The sequence below is a fragment of the Plectropomus leopardus genome, chromosome 17, assembly GCF_008729295.1.
Source record: "Plectropomus leopardus isolate mb chromosome 17, YSFRI_Pleo_2.0, whole genome shotgun sequence".
Classification (NCBI taxonomy): Eukaryota; Metazoa; Chordata; class Actinopteri; order Perciformes; family Serranidae; genus Plectropomus; species Plectropomus leopardus.
In genome coordinates this window covers 18,336,323-18,355,295 of record NC_056479.1, presented here as the reverse complement: position 1 = coordinate 18,355,295, position 18,973 = coordinate 18,336,323, and the positions used below count along the sequence as shown (strand labels likewise).

Here is an 18,973-nt window from a genome sequence, read left to right as displayed (position 1 = left end):
GAAATAATCATCATAAGACTGTGTGTGTGACAGCAGAGGGATGAGAGCTGAAGAGAGGGCATGTCTGGAACATGCAGACCCCCGAGTCAACCTAGAATCCCTAACACAGCTAAACGCTAGGCGGATTACTGCTTTATCACACTCAAGCAGACACACTGTGCTGAACATAATCTCACAGTTCCTTGGGAATCAACATCTCAACTGTAAATTAATCCCCAAATATGGCAGGAGTTTCTTACTCGAGCATGTCCATCCCAAATGATTCAGGAAGCGTGTCCAAACAATACAGCATGTTCATTTTGGTGCGTAAAACTGCCTTAATCCTAAGGAACTTCACTGGTGGTGGGATGTGGCTGAGTAGATTTGTTTATGAGGAAATCTGTGCGTTTGATGAGCTTTTATGAATTCTAGGGAACATTAATTCTTTGTTAATTACAGATGACAGGCACTGGCATCAGCCGCTGTCTTTTTCAAAGTGTGCTGTTAGCTGCGGCTTTGATGTTGCTATCACTGGCAATGGAAAATAAAAGCATAACAGTAGCTACACTACTTAATGTCTAAAGGTTTATTTTGTGCTATTACAGACTTATTTAAGTTTGTCTGTAAACCACAAAAAGTGCACTGTAACACCTTTGCTTATTAACACAAACTACAGTGGAGCTTTGGATGTCTGTCTTAATGTCCAATAAGAACAACTCTTACTTGACATGAGGCCTCCTCAATACCTCACATCACTGTCCAGCTGGCAAAAAACATGGATATTTGATTGAATTTCGGTTGTGAGGTTGGGTGACCAAAATTCAAAATTCAATTGCAACAACGTCTAGTAACCAAAATCCAGCGTCTTCCAAGCATCTTTTGCCAGTGTCCTCTTGACCTTCTTTCCAAAAGTTGTCAGACACTTATAAAAATAACTTGATCCTGTCAGATGCAAAAAAACAAGCATTTTAATGGATATACATTGACTGTGCAAAAATGCCCTGAGTGGTTACATTAGTCTGTGGTGCTGCTGCCAGCTGCAGTGTTCACACTCCATACTGGACTAATTTTGAAAATATTGTTCCAGTTAGTTACTTTGACAAAAAAAATTGCGCTTTAATAATGCAATTAATTGTTGGGGTCTTGGCCACTTACTCTACGCTTATTAACAGTTACTGCACATTGCAATAGATTACTAAAAATCAGGAATGATTGAGCTGCTGTGGACACAAAAACCAGAGGTATTTCTGAATGAATGTGTGAGGGTGTGAACAAGAGGCCTGGGATGAATGAATGCATGTCAGGAGATGATGGCAAGAGATGCCACCTACTGTCCCTCGTGTACGTTTTAACTGTCATGGAGAAGGTGGTTGATCTTAATTTAGCAATGAGCTGTTGAGCAAGAGAGGGAGGGGATTCAAAATCCCAGCCACCAATCATGAACGGACACTTGTGCATCAGCGGTATGGCTTGACTAATGGCCAACCAGAGCTGTAGAGGAGACAGATTCATCTGTTGTGTCATTATTTTGTGCTATAATATGTGTTTGTACCTCAGAACAGTCAACATTTTGAGAGAAAATGGAAAAAAAAGACACACACACTAGCCCCAATGCGTAAAAAACAAAGTACAAACTTTATTATTCTGTCTTTACAAAGGCACAAGCCTCTTTATCCCCAAAACATTTCTCTTAAAAACAAAACAAAGACACAAAATAGCTTCTTGATGACCATATGAACCGACAGGTCTAACAAAAAAAAAAGGTTACAGAGAACAGACAAAAAGAGAGGGAGAGGAGGGAGCTGTGAAATGTGAAGGGAGACAAGAGATATTGACAATAGATAAACAAAAACAGCGTAAAGGATTTTGCAAAAAATAAAATTAAAAAAATGCAAAGGGCAAACAAGACAAGATGTAGGTGTGGACAAGGAGGGAAAGGGGGATACACAGCTGTGCGGCTTTTACTCATAACCTCAAGAGCTTCAGCTGAGGAGATGCCCCTTTATACATAACAAAGAGGCGGACTCCAGTATAGTACAGTAAGTGCTTTGTAATCTTGACCCCATTTACTGATCCCCAGGCCCACCCCACTCATCTGACAATCTGATATGTCCACATAACATTTCCTAACACACAGGACAGAGTGTAAAACAGATGGAAATAAAACAGTTCCGGTATTCAGCAGAAAACTATCAAATGCAGATACTCGGAGGAAAAAGCAAAAGCTTGCAAAAACACGTTTTCGATATCCAGGAATCCCCTTCCTATAGTGATAGGTGCTGGGAAATAGTCCCATGATTTAATCTGACAGACACGTCACTCGTTTCAGAGCAGCTGACATCAATATTTCTTTAAAGGGCATTTCCATGACATGAATCATGATAGATGAGGTGCGTTCAATCGAACACAATATCTGTCCAGCAGTTCAAAGCTCCATCTATGCATCGATGCAGGTGACTCTAATAAAGTGTTTGTCCCTAAATGCAATTATAAAATAGCAGTGATGTGTCAAAAGCACTAAATGTAACTCTAATCTCTAAATAAATCAGGTTCACTTTTGAAAAGTAACCTGACAGGGAAAGATGAGTAAAATGTTATGGAATGTCAACATTTCAATGTGGAATTTTTTTTCCCACCACACATCTGGCTTTAATAGTGCACACGAAGGGGCCAACAGCTGCAAATATACATGTAAATCCAACCAGGTGTCAGTATTCAAATACATTTTGAGATACTAAGGGAGAAAAAAAAATCAGGAGCGCTTGAACGTAATTAGTAAACCAGCAACCTGTTCATAATAACAACAAAAAAGTAAAAGACAAAATAACTGGGAATATATATTCTAACTAGGGCTGGGCAATATATCTCTATTATATCGATACAGTGATATGGTGCAGATCTCTTCGTAGATTTTGGATATTGCGTTACAGTAAAGTGCTGTAATTTTCCTATTCTAGCAGACTTTTCTAGCAGTTGTATTATTTACCCACTAAGTCAATAAAACACATCGCTCTCAATTCTTATCAAACATCTCATTGTGTAAATATTGCTGTGGTAATCAATGTCAAATCACTATTCAAAAGTTTTTTTGAATATATATGAATCCAACCCCAAATAGCCCTTAAATTGAGAAATAGTAATCCAACATTTATTATCTATAGTTATCCTAAGATAAGGACATTTAAACTCTGTTTTTGCATTTAAACTTCTGACTCTCTCTCATCTAATGTCACTGAAACTGGGGGCAGTTTGATCACCTGTGACGGGCTTACAGATGTGCTCGCAAGATGTCTAACACGTCCAACATCCTAACAGTTTTGAAAGATAACATGGCATTTAAAGTTTCATTTAGCCAATTGTTAGCAACGGCCTTTTTAATGAGTAAATAAACCCCACACTTTTGGCTTAAGTCTCCTCCCTGGAATGTGTAAAAAGTCTCTATATTGGGCAGGGCTGGGAGGGGGCTAAGACACACCAAGTTACCTAATCGTGCCACCTCTTGATCCACAGCACCTTCCTGTCCCCAGTTTTCAACCTTAAGAGGACAGCCACTATGCATATTTTTACACAATATGTATAATTGTAATACTTTACATTCAGATGTCAAGAGTTGGACCTGAATCAATCACTAACACTCCTAAATATCCATTTTTTCAACTGACCAAAAAGGGTGGTTTGGGGGTTTAGTTACTCTTTAAGGACATAAAAGCTGTCATTGAGTTGGGCATTTCTTTGAGATGAGGGAACAGGAAGTGATGAAATATTAACTAATTCCTGGGCTTTAAAACTCTTTCCTGGAGCACTCTATTCAGGAAAGCCCTAATTTTGAGAAAGCACCAATAGTCAATCCCACAGTATTGAGTATTTGGAAAAAAAAATATCATCATATTTGATTTTCTCCATATTGCCCAGCCCTAATTCTTACACACCCCAGGTGTTTACAAGCCTGTTTGGACAGGCAAGGGGGGGAAAGCAGAGGGATTCCAGTGGCCACCAAACGGCCCAGATCAAGTGTTCAGGTACATCACTCAGACCCTGGCGGCTGTGTTAAGGCTGGCTTCACAGTGCCTCACTGCACCCATGGGCTTTTAGTAAGGTAAGCTGCTGCCTCTCTCAGCTACATGTCTTAAAGTCCGTCTTGTCAACCAACCGTTCCAGCCAAAAACATTAAGAGCATGATCGAAGCAGAAACGGCTAAATAGTGAAGAAAGCTACACAAAAAGCGCACAAAGACAAATCTAAGGAAATGCATAGAGCATGTGTGGCACATTCAGACAACTTCACTGGGCATTTTCCTCATAATTGAAGTATACACTGCTTTGATAAATGTCCCAACATTTGGACAAGAGACTGTTAAGGGCTAAACAAAGCCAGCCCTTAGGATTAAGCAAATGAATGATTGTATGTCAGTTGTATTTGTATATGTGAGTGTTATGCGCACATACACATAATTTCAAGGCGAAAGGGGTGCTGCTGCAGACTGCCAGAGTCTGGGACACCACTACGCTCAGTGGGACAAACACACACACACCAGAACCAGTGGGAATTACTAAAGAGTGCCCACAGATTAGCTTATTTAACAAGCCAGGTGCTTTTATATTCAAAAGGGGAGGGTGTCAAGAAATGTCAAAGCATCAATATTTTTTGTCAAGCCATGAGTAAAAACAAGAACATGCCAAATACATGTATGGGATTACTGGGAACCCAGCCCAGTAAAAAAAAAAAAAAAAAAAGGCGACAAACAAACAAACAAAAAGAATAGAGCTGTGAACCAGTAAGCGCACTCTCTCCTCCTGAGCTGCACTTCATTTCCTACAAGCACCTGTCAGCCAAGAAAACTGCTTTTAAATCCCGTTATTGTGGTGCTTCTTTTTTTTTGTGTGTATGTGTGTGCATTTCCAGTAGAGTCACTTTAACTAGCTGGCTGAGGGAGCCTTACAGAAACAAAACATGAAAAACTAGACTTCACAAGAATAAAAACATTATTCTTCCAGCCAGAAGCCTAAAAACTTTTAGACAGCCTTGTTAGCTCACCATGTCTCTACAAACAGCTCAGAGAAGGAGGCTTAAAAGGATATTTGTCTAAACTGCTCTGGGCCATGATGACGCCACACACCGCTTTGTCTCCTGTTTCGTTGGTCAGTCATATGGCCGAATAAAGAGAACAGTCCTGGTGATGTTTAGCAGACATTCTGGTATCCAGTATGACGGAGCATTTATAGATCTGTCAGTGAAGTAACTGCTCTAATAATAGCCTCTCTATAGATTAATGGACAGACACGAGTTTGTGTGAGAGAGCAGGGGGACGAGAAGCAGAGAAATGTGTCTAAGTGTAAACCTATTCGGGCTGCCTATCACGGTACAACATGTAGAGTGTGCACTGAAAAGAAAACAAAAAAAACGAGTGCTTCAATCTGTCTACCAGCCCTATTAATGTCCAGAGTGCTGTGGGGTTGTAGCCTCCTGTCGCCCTGGTCTGCTTGGGCCCTTTTTTGTGTAAGTGTGTGCGTGTATGTAGGTGTACAAGACATCGGGGGTGAACTCAGGGCAGTGAGCAATCGTCGGGCCCGTCGCTGTTTGAGGCCGTGTCTGAGCCCGCCGCGTCAGAGAGGACACGGCCTGAAGTGACAATGACCGCCCTCCGCTGCTCCTCCTCGCCAACACAAGCCTTCCCCTGGGTGCCCTCGATGTGCTGGATTGCCTGAAGAAAGAAAGCAAGCGATGTCAGAGATGACAGCACCCTCTAGTGTTCAGATGTGAAAACTTCTAGCAAGATTGGATCATGTAAAGCAGTGATACTCAACTTACAACCCGTGGGCCAACTCTGGCCCCTGATAGGGTGTCAGGTGATCCATGAACCGTTTCCTTATTCTCAGTAAAAAAAGAGATTCACGCTGGGAGTCTTTTTTGTACTTTAAGTTTACATAAGGTGCCAGAGTGAATAAAACAGCATCAAAGTAGAGTTTGTTTATTAAAAGTGCCAGTGGAGGATCCACCACACCCCCAAGACAGAGGTCCTAGCTAAGCCCCTATTGTCCTTAAATCCTAGACATGCCGTAAAATCCCATAAACATCCTAAAATCCTAGATATGTCCCAAAATCCTAGACATGTCCCATAAAATCATAGTAATGTCCTGAAATCATAGAAATGCCCTAAAATCTGAGAGATGTCCTAAAATCCTAGAAATATTCTAAAATCCTAGAAACATCCTAAAATCTGAGAAATGTACTAAATCTTAGAAACATGCTAAAATCATAGAGAGATCCTGAAATCCCACAAACATAAAAATCTGAGAAATGTCCTAAAATCCTAGAAACATGTTTGGTACTGCGACTGGCCCCTGGCCTCCTGTCATTTTGTAAAAGTGCCCCCCAAGCAAAGTAAGTTGAGTATCCCTGATGTAAAGTCTGCCTCTTCCGTCTTACTTGAACGATGGTGTCCAGGTTCTGTCGAGATGTGGACACTGTGTTAATGACTGATGTCGGGCCCATGGTTACCACGGTGACGTGATGGGGCTGGGGAGGCTGGGCAGGTGCAGGGACGATGACTGTGGCATGGTGTGTAGGTGCAGGGGGGGTAGCCGGGGCCAACACCTGGTAGAAGGGAGCAATTATTATGCATTACTCTTATGTCACCACTACAACACAGTAACAAACTGTAGTGGTACAGTGCTGTCATATGGTACTCAGGTATCATGCCCTGCACAAACTACCATAAAAATATATTTTAAAATTCAAACATGCTAAAATAGTGCACATACACAGGCACCATAACACACATAACTGGGAATACAGATGGGCAGCACATTTAATATTAACCAGGCCAGATGTTAGGAAGCTTTCATCAAGTCCTTATGTTTGGGGAACGCGTTTTCTCACTGAGCTGCCTCTAAAAACCAAGCTTATTGGGAAGGTAGTTAGTTTTTTGCAGAAATTGTGCTAGTAGGGGGCGCTCAGATTTCTCTTGGGCATGCCACTTAAGCCGTGTTTCCATCAAACACTTTTGGTATAGTACCCTTATTAAAACTGTATGTAATCCATACGGACATGTACCTCAACTCTAAATGTGTTTCCACTGCAGATAGCACCTTATTATATAAGCGAGGTTGTTACCAGATGGCAAAAACTCACTGCTCCATTCAGCTTGCTGTTTTTTCTCTTCACCGATAATGCAAAGAGAACGTCCGCACCTTGCCGATTTTCCATCATTTAGCACAAAACAGGCTGTAGCACGCAGGAATGATGCTCTGACACTTTTATTTACCCAAGTGAGGAAATAGAACATTTGCAGTTCACATAATCTGGTTGAAATTCATAAACATCTTTTTAAACGCTTTAAGATCCAATAATCACTAAAGTGTAAGAGTGAATAAAAGCAGCTGTCATTTTCTTGCCAACGCTAAGAGTGTTCTATCTGCAGTGGAAAAGGAAATACTGAAAACGACTTGGTACCAAAAGTGTGTCGAGTTAAGCCGCACCACACATTGGAAATGAGGCAATAGTGATTCTCTAACTTATACCATCCGTTAACTTTGAGACAGAGTTGAAAGCTCTAGAAAAAAAGTTAATTAGTGAGCCTTTTGTTGAATTTTGTCAATTTTCTATGTGTTGTTTTTGATGGAAAATATTAGGGGTCAACTGACACTGGTCTGTCAGGGCCGATACAGATACAGATTATTAGTACTTCTTAATGAGACTGATAACCAATATTTAGAATTTATATGCATTTACAATAACAATGAAAAAATTTGTCAAAATTTTGAATTTGGAATATAACAAACCCCAATACAAAACTTTAAATGCCTTTAGCAAAAGTTTAATCAAAACTGAACCTTTAAACATCATATACAGCAAGTTCCCTGCAACTTTTTTAAAAATGTAGTTAAATGAAAATTGCATTAGATCATTTAAATAAAACCGTGATACAGATAATCGGCAAAATGCCAAATATCAGCTCCGATAATCAGCCAGGCAGATAATATGTCAGCACTATAATATATGATGGATATATAATTCCTTTATTTACAAGTAACTGTTTCAATAGAATAAGTTAAAATGTGATATAAGGGTGTATCAAGCTTTTAGTTATAGTAAAACAGAAGATATATATTAACAAGAGTTAATAATATTTTCATTACTTTTTTAGTGCTGGGGTAAATTTTGTCAATTCATAGTGATATTGATTTGAGGTCATATAGCTCAGATGTGCTTGGGGAGTCAAAAAGTGTCACATGACTAACCCAGAGCGTCTCATCAATCATCTCTCACTACCAGCGCCCAGCTGCCGCAAGTAGTGGAGGGCAGACAGCAGCCGCCAATTGATTTGGCATCATGTTCAGTTAGCGTTCGCCTGCAGAAACAGGATACTGCGGCTGTCAGGGCAGGAGACAGGCACAACACAAAGAAGTGCGAGCTGCTCATTCAACACGCTGTAAATCTGTCTTAGCTGCTGACAGCGCTAACTCAGGACATGGAAGAGGCTGTCAGTGTGACATCTACTGTACACTGTGAGATTAGTTCAGAGGTGTGTGTGTGTGTGTGTGTGTGTGTATGTGTGTGTGTGTGTGTGTGTGTGTGTAAGCATTTTAAAATGTAGTATGCTTCAACATGATTGACTCTTGAAGTGTGAAAAATGTTATGGTTACAAACAGGAAGGGGGAGGAGAACTTGGACAGCTGCCTGATGAATATAGGCCAACGGGCCCAAAATGAACTGGTTTTCAAAATATACTGGGCTGAAACATGGTTTGTCTGCTTGTTTGAAAACCTCTGGAAACACTGTAAAGCAGATTTGCAGAATGGCATCGGGAGTGTCAGACAGGTACACAATTAAGTCATAATGTGGATCAAACCAAAGCTTTTTTTTTTTGCTCCTTTCAATCAAGAAAATTGTGTGTTTTAGATTAAAAAAAATACTATTTAGCTCTAATAAAGTCTGTTATGACACAAGTCTTTTAACATTTTGTTATATGTTCTGCCATTCCATAGACAGATCCAATATTTACATCTATGTCTTGAGTTGAATTTATGAAAAAACAGTGTACAAAGAATCCAAAAACAGAGAAAAGTCTTGATGGGTTGCGGTCATAGGAGTCCACGTTTAACAACAGAAAAAGACTATATGAGAAAATCTGTTTAAAAACTCACACAGCCAGCACAGTATAATCCAAGTGTCATTTATCTAGTTTCATGTCTGGTACTTCCCAAACAAAAAGCCCATTCCCATGGACTACTACTGAATTGAAAGCGAAACGCATCTATGCTCTCTTCAAAGCCAGATTTCACTGATAAAAAAGGTCCCAACTAACTTTTACAACACCAAAATAACACAATAACACAAACTAACTAACTGATCGAGGCAGTGGTAGACCAGCAGCTCCAGAGACCAGCGAGGTAAATATACCGTTTTTGTCAGTGGGGCCTCAGCTGCTCTTCCTGAGGTTTCTTCCATTTTTCCCCCCGTTACAGGGATTTTTGGGGGGGAGTTTTTCCTTAGTCTAAGGTCTAAGTAAAGGTCTAAGTAAAGGATGTCATATGCTGAGGCAAACTGTGTTTTGTGATAATGGGCTTTATAAATAAAATCGATTGACTTGACTACTGAACGAGTTGTGTGACAGTTTGTAAACAGATATTTTAAAAATAATTTTGCATCATCAAATGTGGGGGAGGGGTGTAAAGTATTCCTTTAGTCCTGAAATGTGAACACCAGATTTTGCACACCAGACTTGGGAGAGTTAACCCGTGACAAATAAAAAGTGAAATTTATCAGCACATGAGAGCAACTCTCCCAAGGATTTCACTGTTTATGTGTGAGTCAGACTCTTATGCAAATGTTTCCAACCTGTGGGCTGTGGGCTGGAGTTAGATCCCTCTCCAGCTGCTTGTGCTGCTGCAGATGGACAAGGCTCTGTGTTTGGGTCTGGTGCTCCTGGACCTGCTGGGCGATCGCCTTCAGTTTCTCTGGGTACAACTGAGCATCCAGTGAACGCATCTAACACACAGAGCGGGGGATAAAACGATGTTAGTCAGTGTGTTTGTCTGGACTCGTGAAATTGAAAGTGAAGCCTCCTGCAGACTGGAGATTTTAGCAATCTTATAAGTTCAGTTCAAGCTGCAGTGTGCGATATCGATCTATTAAACTTGCAAGAACAAAACTTGGTCAGCGTGTCATCCATCTACGCTGCTGTAGTGGTGAGAGAAAAAGGTAAACAAACATGAATCAAGCCCTCACTAAAGCAGCAGTTTATGTTTGTTGAAAAAACTCTGAAGAAGAGCAGAAGGAGAATGTGGATGCGACTTTGGCTGTGGAAAAGAGGCAAACTTGGCACGCCAATTTTTCAACATTTGCACAAAGTATTTATTAGCATCTACTAGCATTTAGCAGTGTCGTGCTGATCAGTGCGTGCTTCATGCTGCATTTCTATTGGTTGGTTCACAGATGTAGGATGTAACAGCGGTCACACAGTCAGATGGTCATCCCAAATTTCTGACACTGGCAGAACTTTACCCCAGGCTGTCTTTGATTGCAAGACCAGGACAACTGCCATCCCTGAACCTCTCTCACTGTGCGACACAGGACCGCCGTTTTACAGCCGTGACCGAAGATATCGCTACATATCTTTCACGTCAATCATATTTCGTCTAGGACAGCCCAAAATCAAACATCGTGGCTGTTCCTTTTACCTGATCTTCCAGCATCATCCTGACTGAGCGCTCTTTCTCCAGCTGCTGCCTCAACTCAATCATCTCCCTCCTCAGGTCTTCGGTCTTCTCCTCCTCCAGGATGTCTGGTGAGCCGATCCCTTCATCTTTCTCCTCTGCACGCCTCCTCTTAGGGGAGGAACCACTTAACTCCTAGAGAGAGCAACCAGAAATTGGACATCCGTTTTAGATGAACTGATGATACTGAAGGACAGAAAATCCAGGTGAAGCCTTTTTCAGGTTTGGCTCGGTGATGCTTTACTTGAATGATTCGTTTGAGCTGACTGTTCTGCTGCAATAGCCGTGTCTTCTCCTGCTCCAAAGTAAAAATGTACTCCGCTGTCTGTTGCAGGATGGCAGCCTGGGGAAAAAGAAAAGAAGAACAATGTTACAGCCCCCTTACAGCTACATCTAACTCATCACCTAACTCAAAACTCTCTCTGTGACCCACCTTACTGAGCTTCTCTCCATCGCTGTGTGGGATGAGTGTTTTAAGTGACTGGAATCCAGCATTGATGCTCTGCATACGCCGACGCTCGTTGCTGTTGGCAATCTCTCTGCGAATTCGCCTCTCTTGGTCCCGAGCTGTTTCTGGGGTGAGAGGAATGTTGGCCAGACTACGGGGAGGAGAGGGGGAGGACAGCAGTTAGTCGGACAAACTAAAACATACACTTTCATCACCCTGACAGCGGCGGACAAAGCACACAATGCTATTACTTAAGTCAAAGTATAGATACGCCTGTTCAAACATTACTCCAATACAAGCGAAAGTTGCTGAGTAAAATTATTACTTGCCTTAAAGTACTGTAGTACTTGCTTTAAAAAAACAACCTTAAGTATTCAAAAAACTTGAAAGGCTTACTGAATAAGCTGCAAGGCCTGTGGAAATTCCCATAGAAACACAAAATGACAAGCTCTCTCGGGTTGGACCTTACCTTACAGTTGGTAAAGTGTGTTTTGGTATAAATTAAACTGCACAGTTTAAACTACAACTTTACAGTTTTTACAAGACCAGCTGAAACTTTAAGTTGACTAATTACTTAGCTGATTGATGGGAAATTTATCCCAAACATTTTGATAAGCAATTCAGTCATTTACTAGTGTATTTAGAATAATTTTGAGTTTATTTTGTCTTAGATTTTTCTGCATCAGGTGCTTTTACTGTCAATACTTTAAGTACATGTTCCTAGTTCTACTTTATTTTATTTAATGACAATTTTCATTGCGGGGCTTCTGTACTGCTTCTAACAGAGTACTTTTACAGTGTGGTATCAGTACTTTAACTTTAGTAAAGGAATTTAATACATCGTCCACCACTGTATCTAACTCAGATTAATGGTTAAAGCCAAACAACATCAAGCTACCTTAGTTTTTGTTTCAATATCCTTTTCTGGGAACCCAAATAATCTCAATCTGCCTTTTTTCTACTCCCACATCTGATAGTGGATGGGCGTAAAATTGTTGTTTTCCACAAAAGCTTTGGACATAAATACAGTTTTCCTGTGATCACAACCCCGCTGTGCGGGGAAGATTTTAGCATTTCTGCCAACTTCTTTGCTCTTTGATTCTGAGTGACTAAATGTCTTATTGAAATCATTTGTTATCTGAAGGAATAAAAAAAAAAAAAACACTGAGGTCTACGGATTGCCCTTAAAAGACACATTGCTGTCGGGTTTTATTTTTACCGAACCATTAAAGTTATATTATGCAGGGTTTTCGGTAACTGTTTGTAAACACGCTCACCAGCAAAAGTAAAAGCTAACCCTAAATTTACTCGTTTGGCATTTCGCCTCACTATACTTGTGTTGTTTTCAGTCTTGTGTCTCGACTGCTGTTTACAGTTTGGCACTTGGTCTTTTTATAAAGACCTCATCTGAGCGCTGTGGAGGTTCACGCCATAACATCCAGAAAATTAAAAAAAAAAAATAGAAAACCTAAGCAGAGGGCAAAGTCTCTGCAGACAAACACACTGCCAAACACCTATAGTGGGTCATAAGTGATGATTGTGAGAGATTATTTCTGTATGAGTCTATACATTATTTTTTTAAAAGACAAACCAATGTTAATTATGTAGGGTCAGGGATATTTTTGCCCAAATGTTTATTATGATTTAAAAAATATTGTCTTGTGGCTGAGATGAGGGTAGAACAGAGCTGAGAGAGGCATTCAGTAAACTGTATATATATTATTTAAAAAAGTATTTATTTATGATATTACTGTTGAATTTACACTGCACTGCTCACTTCATCTATTTATTTATTTATTAATTACTTATTCGCCGGCTTAGGGTTTTATTTATTCTGTTTATTATTTAATGATCACCGAGACGTTCATTTTGTTCGCGTGGCTGGAATGACAATAAAGAATCCTCGATTTTGAGCATTTTACAATGCAATGTGAGAAAAAGATTCATGAAATCCTCTGTCTTAGCTTTATTTAAGACTTTTAAAAGACTGATTTAGGGCACTTAATACCATTAAAACCTTATTTTTAGATTCATGAATTCAATGCCTTTTAACACTTTTTAAGGACTCGTGGAAACCCTGGATGAGCGATGTCAGCTAACTAACGCCAAATCACTGTGAGGCACTTATCCACAACACCAAGATGAACCGTTATTTAATATTGTAAAGCATACTGGCCAATTGGCTCATATATAATTCCAAGTGTACGGACACTTACGAGCCAAATTGAAATGTTCTGTAACTTTTTAAGCAAGAAAATGACATACTGTCCACCTCATAAACCCCAGGCGAAAGTGCAGAGCGGACGGCTGTCACACCTTGCCATGCTGCAACTGCTGCTGACTTTGCAGCAACGGTGAAGCACAAATGAGAAAAATATTCACAGATTCATCTCAAGTGCAAATCAGTTTTACACAGCACATGTAATAAGGGGTCCCTGCTGCGTCTCTCTTTCAGCTAAAGGGTCCTTGGCCTGAAAAACAATGAAGACCCCTGCCATAAAACAAGACTGCGATCCCATAGTTCCCCGTATGCTTAAGTCAGGGTTAATGGACAAAATTTACAAGACTTTTCCATGACTTTTCAAAGACCCATTATAAGGATTTCTTTTTCTTGCCCTACTTGCCTGGCAGATTCCAACTCTATTCAAAAGAGACGGACCCCGGGAGAAAATAACAAAACATATGCAGTGGTAAGCAAAATATCACACGCTGACATATATTAGGGCTACGTTACATCTTCAGCTACGGAAAATCAATTCGCTGTTAATTTTACACATTACGTGGAAGGTTATCCGCGAGGATTATTCTGTCAATTTCATAATACAAAAGGAATTCCATGACTTTTCCAAAAACTGTGAAAGACTTTGACCAATCCTGCAACTTTTCCAGGTCTGGAAAATTCGATTGTGACATTCCATGACTTTTCCAGGTTTTCCATGACTGTGGGAAGCCTGTAAAGTGTCCTGGTGCATACACAAAATGGGACTGCTCTTCTAGCCCTGTGACATTTCTTAACAGGTGTTAAAGTGACACATTAATATGTACTGTTATGCAATCTCAAGTTATGATTTTGAAAGGTCTCAAGGAGCGAGAATGTTTCCTGCCATTGAAGCAGAACTGACATTTCACAAGACACCTTACGAGCACCGCACGTGGTGAAAAGGCCTCTTTACAGTGGCACCAGTGCTGATAACTCCAGTTGAGATGTAATTAGAGCAGCACTGAACCTGTTAATATTTCCTTTCATATAAATCTGTGGTGAACTGACACAATATGCCATATGTAGTAATTCAGTTGAGGGGAAATTCTAAGCGAACTTCCTCTAACATCCTCTCTGTATCGAGCTCAGTATCTCTGGGACCCTCTCTGGCCAAGCTCTTATCTGTACTGACTCAGCTGCCTCAGTGCAAACACTGGGAACAATTGTGCAGACACAGATGAGAAAAGGCGTGTGTGTGTGAACACACACACACACACACACACACACACACACACGCACACACACACACACGCGTAGCAACACTGCAGCCGCACATCCAGCAAACACATCCACTGCCAAAACATGACCAACTGGGCCTGGACTTCACCATATCACACAAACCAGTACAGACTGGGTCCCAATAAGAGTTGAATTAATGCCTAAAACAGAAACAACTAAACAGAGCTGAAGGATTGGTCGATAAATTGTTAATAAACTGATAACATTTAAGTTATTTAAAAAAAAAAAAAAAGCCAAAGATTTGATGGTTCCAGTGTTTTGAATTTTACAATTAGCTGCTTTCCTTGTCATAAATTTATGGTCAATTACATATCTTTGGGCTTTGGGCTGTTGGTCAAGCAGCACAAAATATTTGCAGACATCACATTGGACTCTAGGAAATAGTGATGGGCATTTTTCCACTTTTTCCTGATGTTTTAGGACTAAATCACATATTAAACTAAAATGAAAATAATCATAAGTTCTGAGGCTGCAACTAAATGCAAAAAGATTAGATTATTATTCTTTATTATGTGTTAGAATATCAACCGAAAATACAGTCATTTTATGCTTTTGATTGGAAGACATGCAAGTATACTTAGATTTGAGTTATACAGCAATGATACTCAGCTGACAGCTGCGTGCCACATGTGGCCCTTGATAGGGTGCACAGATATTTAGCTAAGTCACAATGAAAATAAAAAGATTCACACCAGGACTTATTTGTACTTTGAGTATAAATAAGGCTATAAATCACATTAAAAAAGCAAATAAATAAATAATAATAATAATAATAGAGTTTATATATTAAAAATAAGTGGCAAGGGAGAATTAGGATCCTGCCAAAGCCCTGAATGAACTGAAATCCTAGGAACGCCCCTGCATACACCTGATCTGTGCGTAGCTTCTGCAACTGGATTTGCCTCATTATGCATTTTATCTGATAAATATTATTAATGTCCGTCTGTGTACTGGCCACTGATCTATTGTCATTTTGCAAATCTATTTATAATTTATAATTAATAATTTAATTATAATAATAAAATCTTTTTTAGACAAAAGAATAGAAGAAGCACCGCACAAATATTAGACACATAAAAACAAACTCACAAATATGATGCGAAGCAGCACAAGGGATTATTACAATAAACTACTGGAGGACAACAGAAATAATACTGAAAATGCATGGAAGTTACTATATGACATCATTAAACATAAAAAAAGGAAAAATAGGATACCAAAATCATTTTCAGATCGAGAATAAAGTAACTAATAATGATATGGATTTAATTGTAAATTAATTGAATGATTTGATTAAGATGTGTACGCTGAATATTGGGGCAGAAATAGGGAATATTCATGTTAAAAAATTAAGTTTTTTTTTTTTAAAAAAATTGAAAAATTGAAAAAAGAGGTAGGATTTGATAAGTATTCACTTCCTCCTACTCCTTTTTGGACATGAAATACTTAGTTGTTTACTGAGTATGGGCATTCTCGTGTTGCTTTTCTTAGCTCTGTTTATTTTATGTCCCAGTTCATTTGGCCTGTGTGAAATTTAGATCCAAATTAAACTAACAACAAAATGTGTCTTATTTTTTTGCTTGCCATTCTATTTTTTTTACCTTTATTTTATTTTATTTTATTTTTAATCACAGGTTCAGGATGAGATTACTTTATTTGCACCCATAGGTAGATTTGGTTTGCAGGATAAAGGGCAAAGTGCAAGGCATCAATTTAACACAGTTGTCAGAAACCACAGACAACATACAGGATATACATGACAAGAAGATAAAAGACAGAACAATTCAAGTGCTCCTGTGCAAAAATACATACAAAAAAAATACAAAAATTAACCTACAAAACCAAACCTTAAATAATAACAACGTAAAAACTACTAATAAATAAATCATAAATACAGGCTCCAAAATGACCTTTTTGAAAGTGCAATCTTCCTACAGCTTGTTTATCAGTGTGATGGCAGCTGGAACAGAATTGTTTTTTTTAAAGCACTTAGTTTTATTTATTTAATCATTTTATTATTTTTTCAATGCCCAAAGTGTCTTCGTGTTCATTTGGTCGTTTACTTTGTTTTGTGTGTTCATATAAACCAATATAAAGAGAAATACAAAAAAAAAAAAAAAAAAAAAAAGAGAGAGACTACATTTCCCACACTGCCCGCGTCACCACCAACAGCCAGCAGCAGCAGCAGATCCCTCCGCCTCCCTCTTCAAACAGGGCTGCGGACGTATCGTAGGGCCTTCCGCGACATACACACCCCTTATTAATAACACCACTTTTAATTTTTCCTGCCTTTCCGCGGACGTGAAATGTATCATTACTGGACACATTGAAGACAATATGTCCCCCCCCCAAAGCCCAAATAACCCCTCTTTATGGCCACAGTGCCCGACACCACCTCCGTGCTCCGAGCAGACTTTTCGTGTCCTCCGCCATTATAACAATGCGGCAGGCAGCATGGCAGAGGTGCGGGATGAAAAGACGCAGTGGAGGCGACTCGTTAGCGCGAAAAAGACGCACAGAAACACCAGCAAAACTATCGCCACGTCGACTGTGGGGCGATTTAGACAGCAGCTGTGCACATTCACGTTAGCAGTGGACCAAAACAGGGCGCCATAAACAGGAAACAAACGCCAGACCCCCTCTCATCACTTTTAGCACAAGCCACAAGCATGGCCGCACTACCCACAATAACTTCGGATCGCTGAGCGAAATCAGCAGCCCGCACCGATGTGTGCGGCAAAACCAGATCCTTTCACACCGAGTGACACTCAAACACATAACATTTCCCCCTTCTCACATAAATCACAACACCCATGGGTGACACTGGGGGTAATTTAAGGATAAATAGTGCATGGATGCGCTCTGGAGCGGAGTAGCAGCGTGGTGTGCACGGAACCACGTGGTTTATGTTTGTTAGCCACAAAATACATCGATTTCGCAACAAAATATAGGAAATAACATCACTAGGAGGATGCAGCAAGCTGACATAGACCCCTTAATGGCTCGGACGCATTTTAATTTAAGTGTTTGATGCTTATTAATGCCCGCAGCTCACCATGAGTGGGTCGTGTACACAATAACAGATCAAGCATGTTGCCTCATCGCTAAGTGCGTCTACTCCAAACAGATGGCTTATAATAATAATAAACGCAGCGTGCCGGACGGAGCACATGTATACACACCTGCAGAGACCTCCGATCACTTCTTTCTCCGTTTTCCTGAAATGTTGCAAGGAGGGCACCTTCTGAGCTGGTACCATGAAATACTCCATGCTCGCCTCTCGCCAGTTTGCCCCCCTCCTCCTCCTCAAAAATAATTAAAACAGCAAACAGTCTCCGTGGAATAAAAGAAAAATGATGACGCTAGAGAGCAGAAATCCCGTTAAATCCTCAGAGGAGATATGAACCTCCTCGTCTGTGTAATGTAGTAGTTTGAGGCTGCTGAGAGTTGTAATGTTACTCGACTTCCAGCTGATGGGGTTCCCTCGTTGTGTGTGGCGCTCTACCTCTCTCTCTCTCTCCCTCCCCTCTCTGCTGCTCTCTTCTCCCTCTGCATGACCGTGTGTGTGTGTGTGTGTGTGTGCGTGTGTGTGTGTGTATGCAGCTGATCGGATGGCTTTCAAGGCGGGAAACAGCTGGTAGGAGTCACACTGCACTACCAAAAGCCTCCTTCCGCAGAGACGGGGGACTGCATGTAAACAAAGGACTATTTAGTGCCGAAATACACGCGCAAGAAAACGCGCTTGTTGAAGAAAAAGGGGATTATATGTCTTTAATGGGAATTATGGTGAGGCATTGACTGCTAATTCGTGATTAAATGCGCGGTTGTGTTGAGTTAAAGCAATCCAAGAATCCTCCAGTCGGCGATTATCAGTGGTGGAGGAAGTACTGAGATCCATTAGTAAAAGTACTAGTACTACCCTGTGAAAATACTCTGTTACAAGCCCTGCATTAAAAATGCTACTTAAGTAAAAGCAAGTGAGTAAGATCAGGAAAATGTACTTAAAGTTGCAAAAGTAAAAGTACCATTGCAGAAAAATCGTAAAAAAAAGACACCCAACCAGAAATCTATAAATAATCTAAAACAAACAAAAAAAATAAAATAAAATATTATAATAAATAAAATAAAACAAAAAAACACCCCAAACTTTAAAACTGAAAAAAGGGGGGAAAACACCCCCAAAATAAAATAATTTAAATAAAGAAAAAATAAATCAGTTAATAAAGAAGTAATAGAATAAATAAAGAAATACACTGAAAATAATAATAATAATAATAATAATAATAATAATAATAATAATAATAATAATGATAGATAAATCACCCAAAA

At 39.8% G+C, this 18,973-nt stretch overlaps 1 protein-coding gene across 1 annotated transcript; it reads right to left on the bottom strand.

The window, feature by feature from the left end:
* Positions 1-1,591: 1,591 nt before the first annotated feature.
* Positions 1,592-18,168, bottom strand: tfap4 (transcription factor AP-4 (activating enhancer binding protein 4)). Its single transcript, XM_042504199.1, has 7 exons — positions 17,827-18,168; positions 11,131-11,296; positions 10,942-11,040; positions 10,662-10,832; positions 9,820-9,969; positions 6,406-6,573; positions 1,592-5,680 (listed from the first exon to the last, which is right to left on the bottom strand). The coding sequence occupies exons 1-7, from the start codon at positions 17,913-17,915 to the stop codon at positions 5,522-5,524; spliced, it is 1,002 nt and encodes a 333-aa protein (XP_042360133.1). The 5' UTR covers positions 17,916-18,168; the 3' UTR covers positions 1,592-5,521.
* Positions 18,169-18,973: the final 805 nt, after the last annotated feature.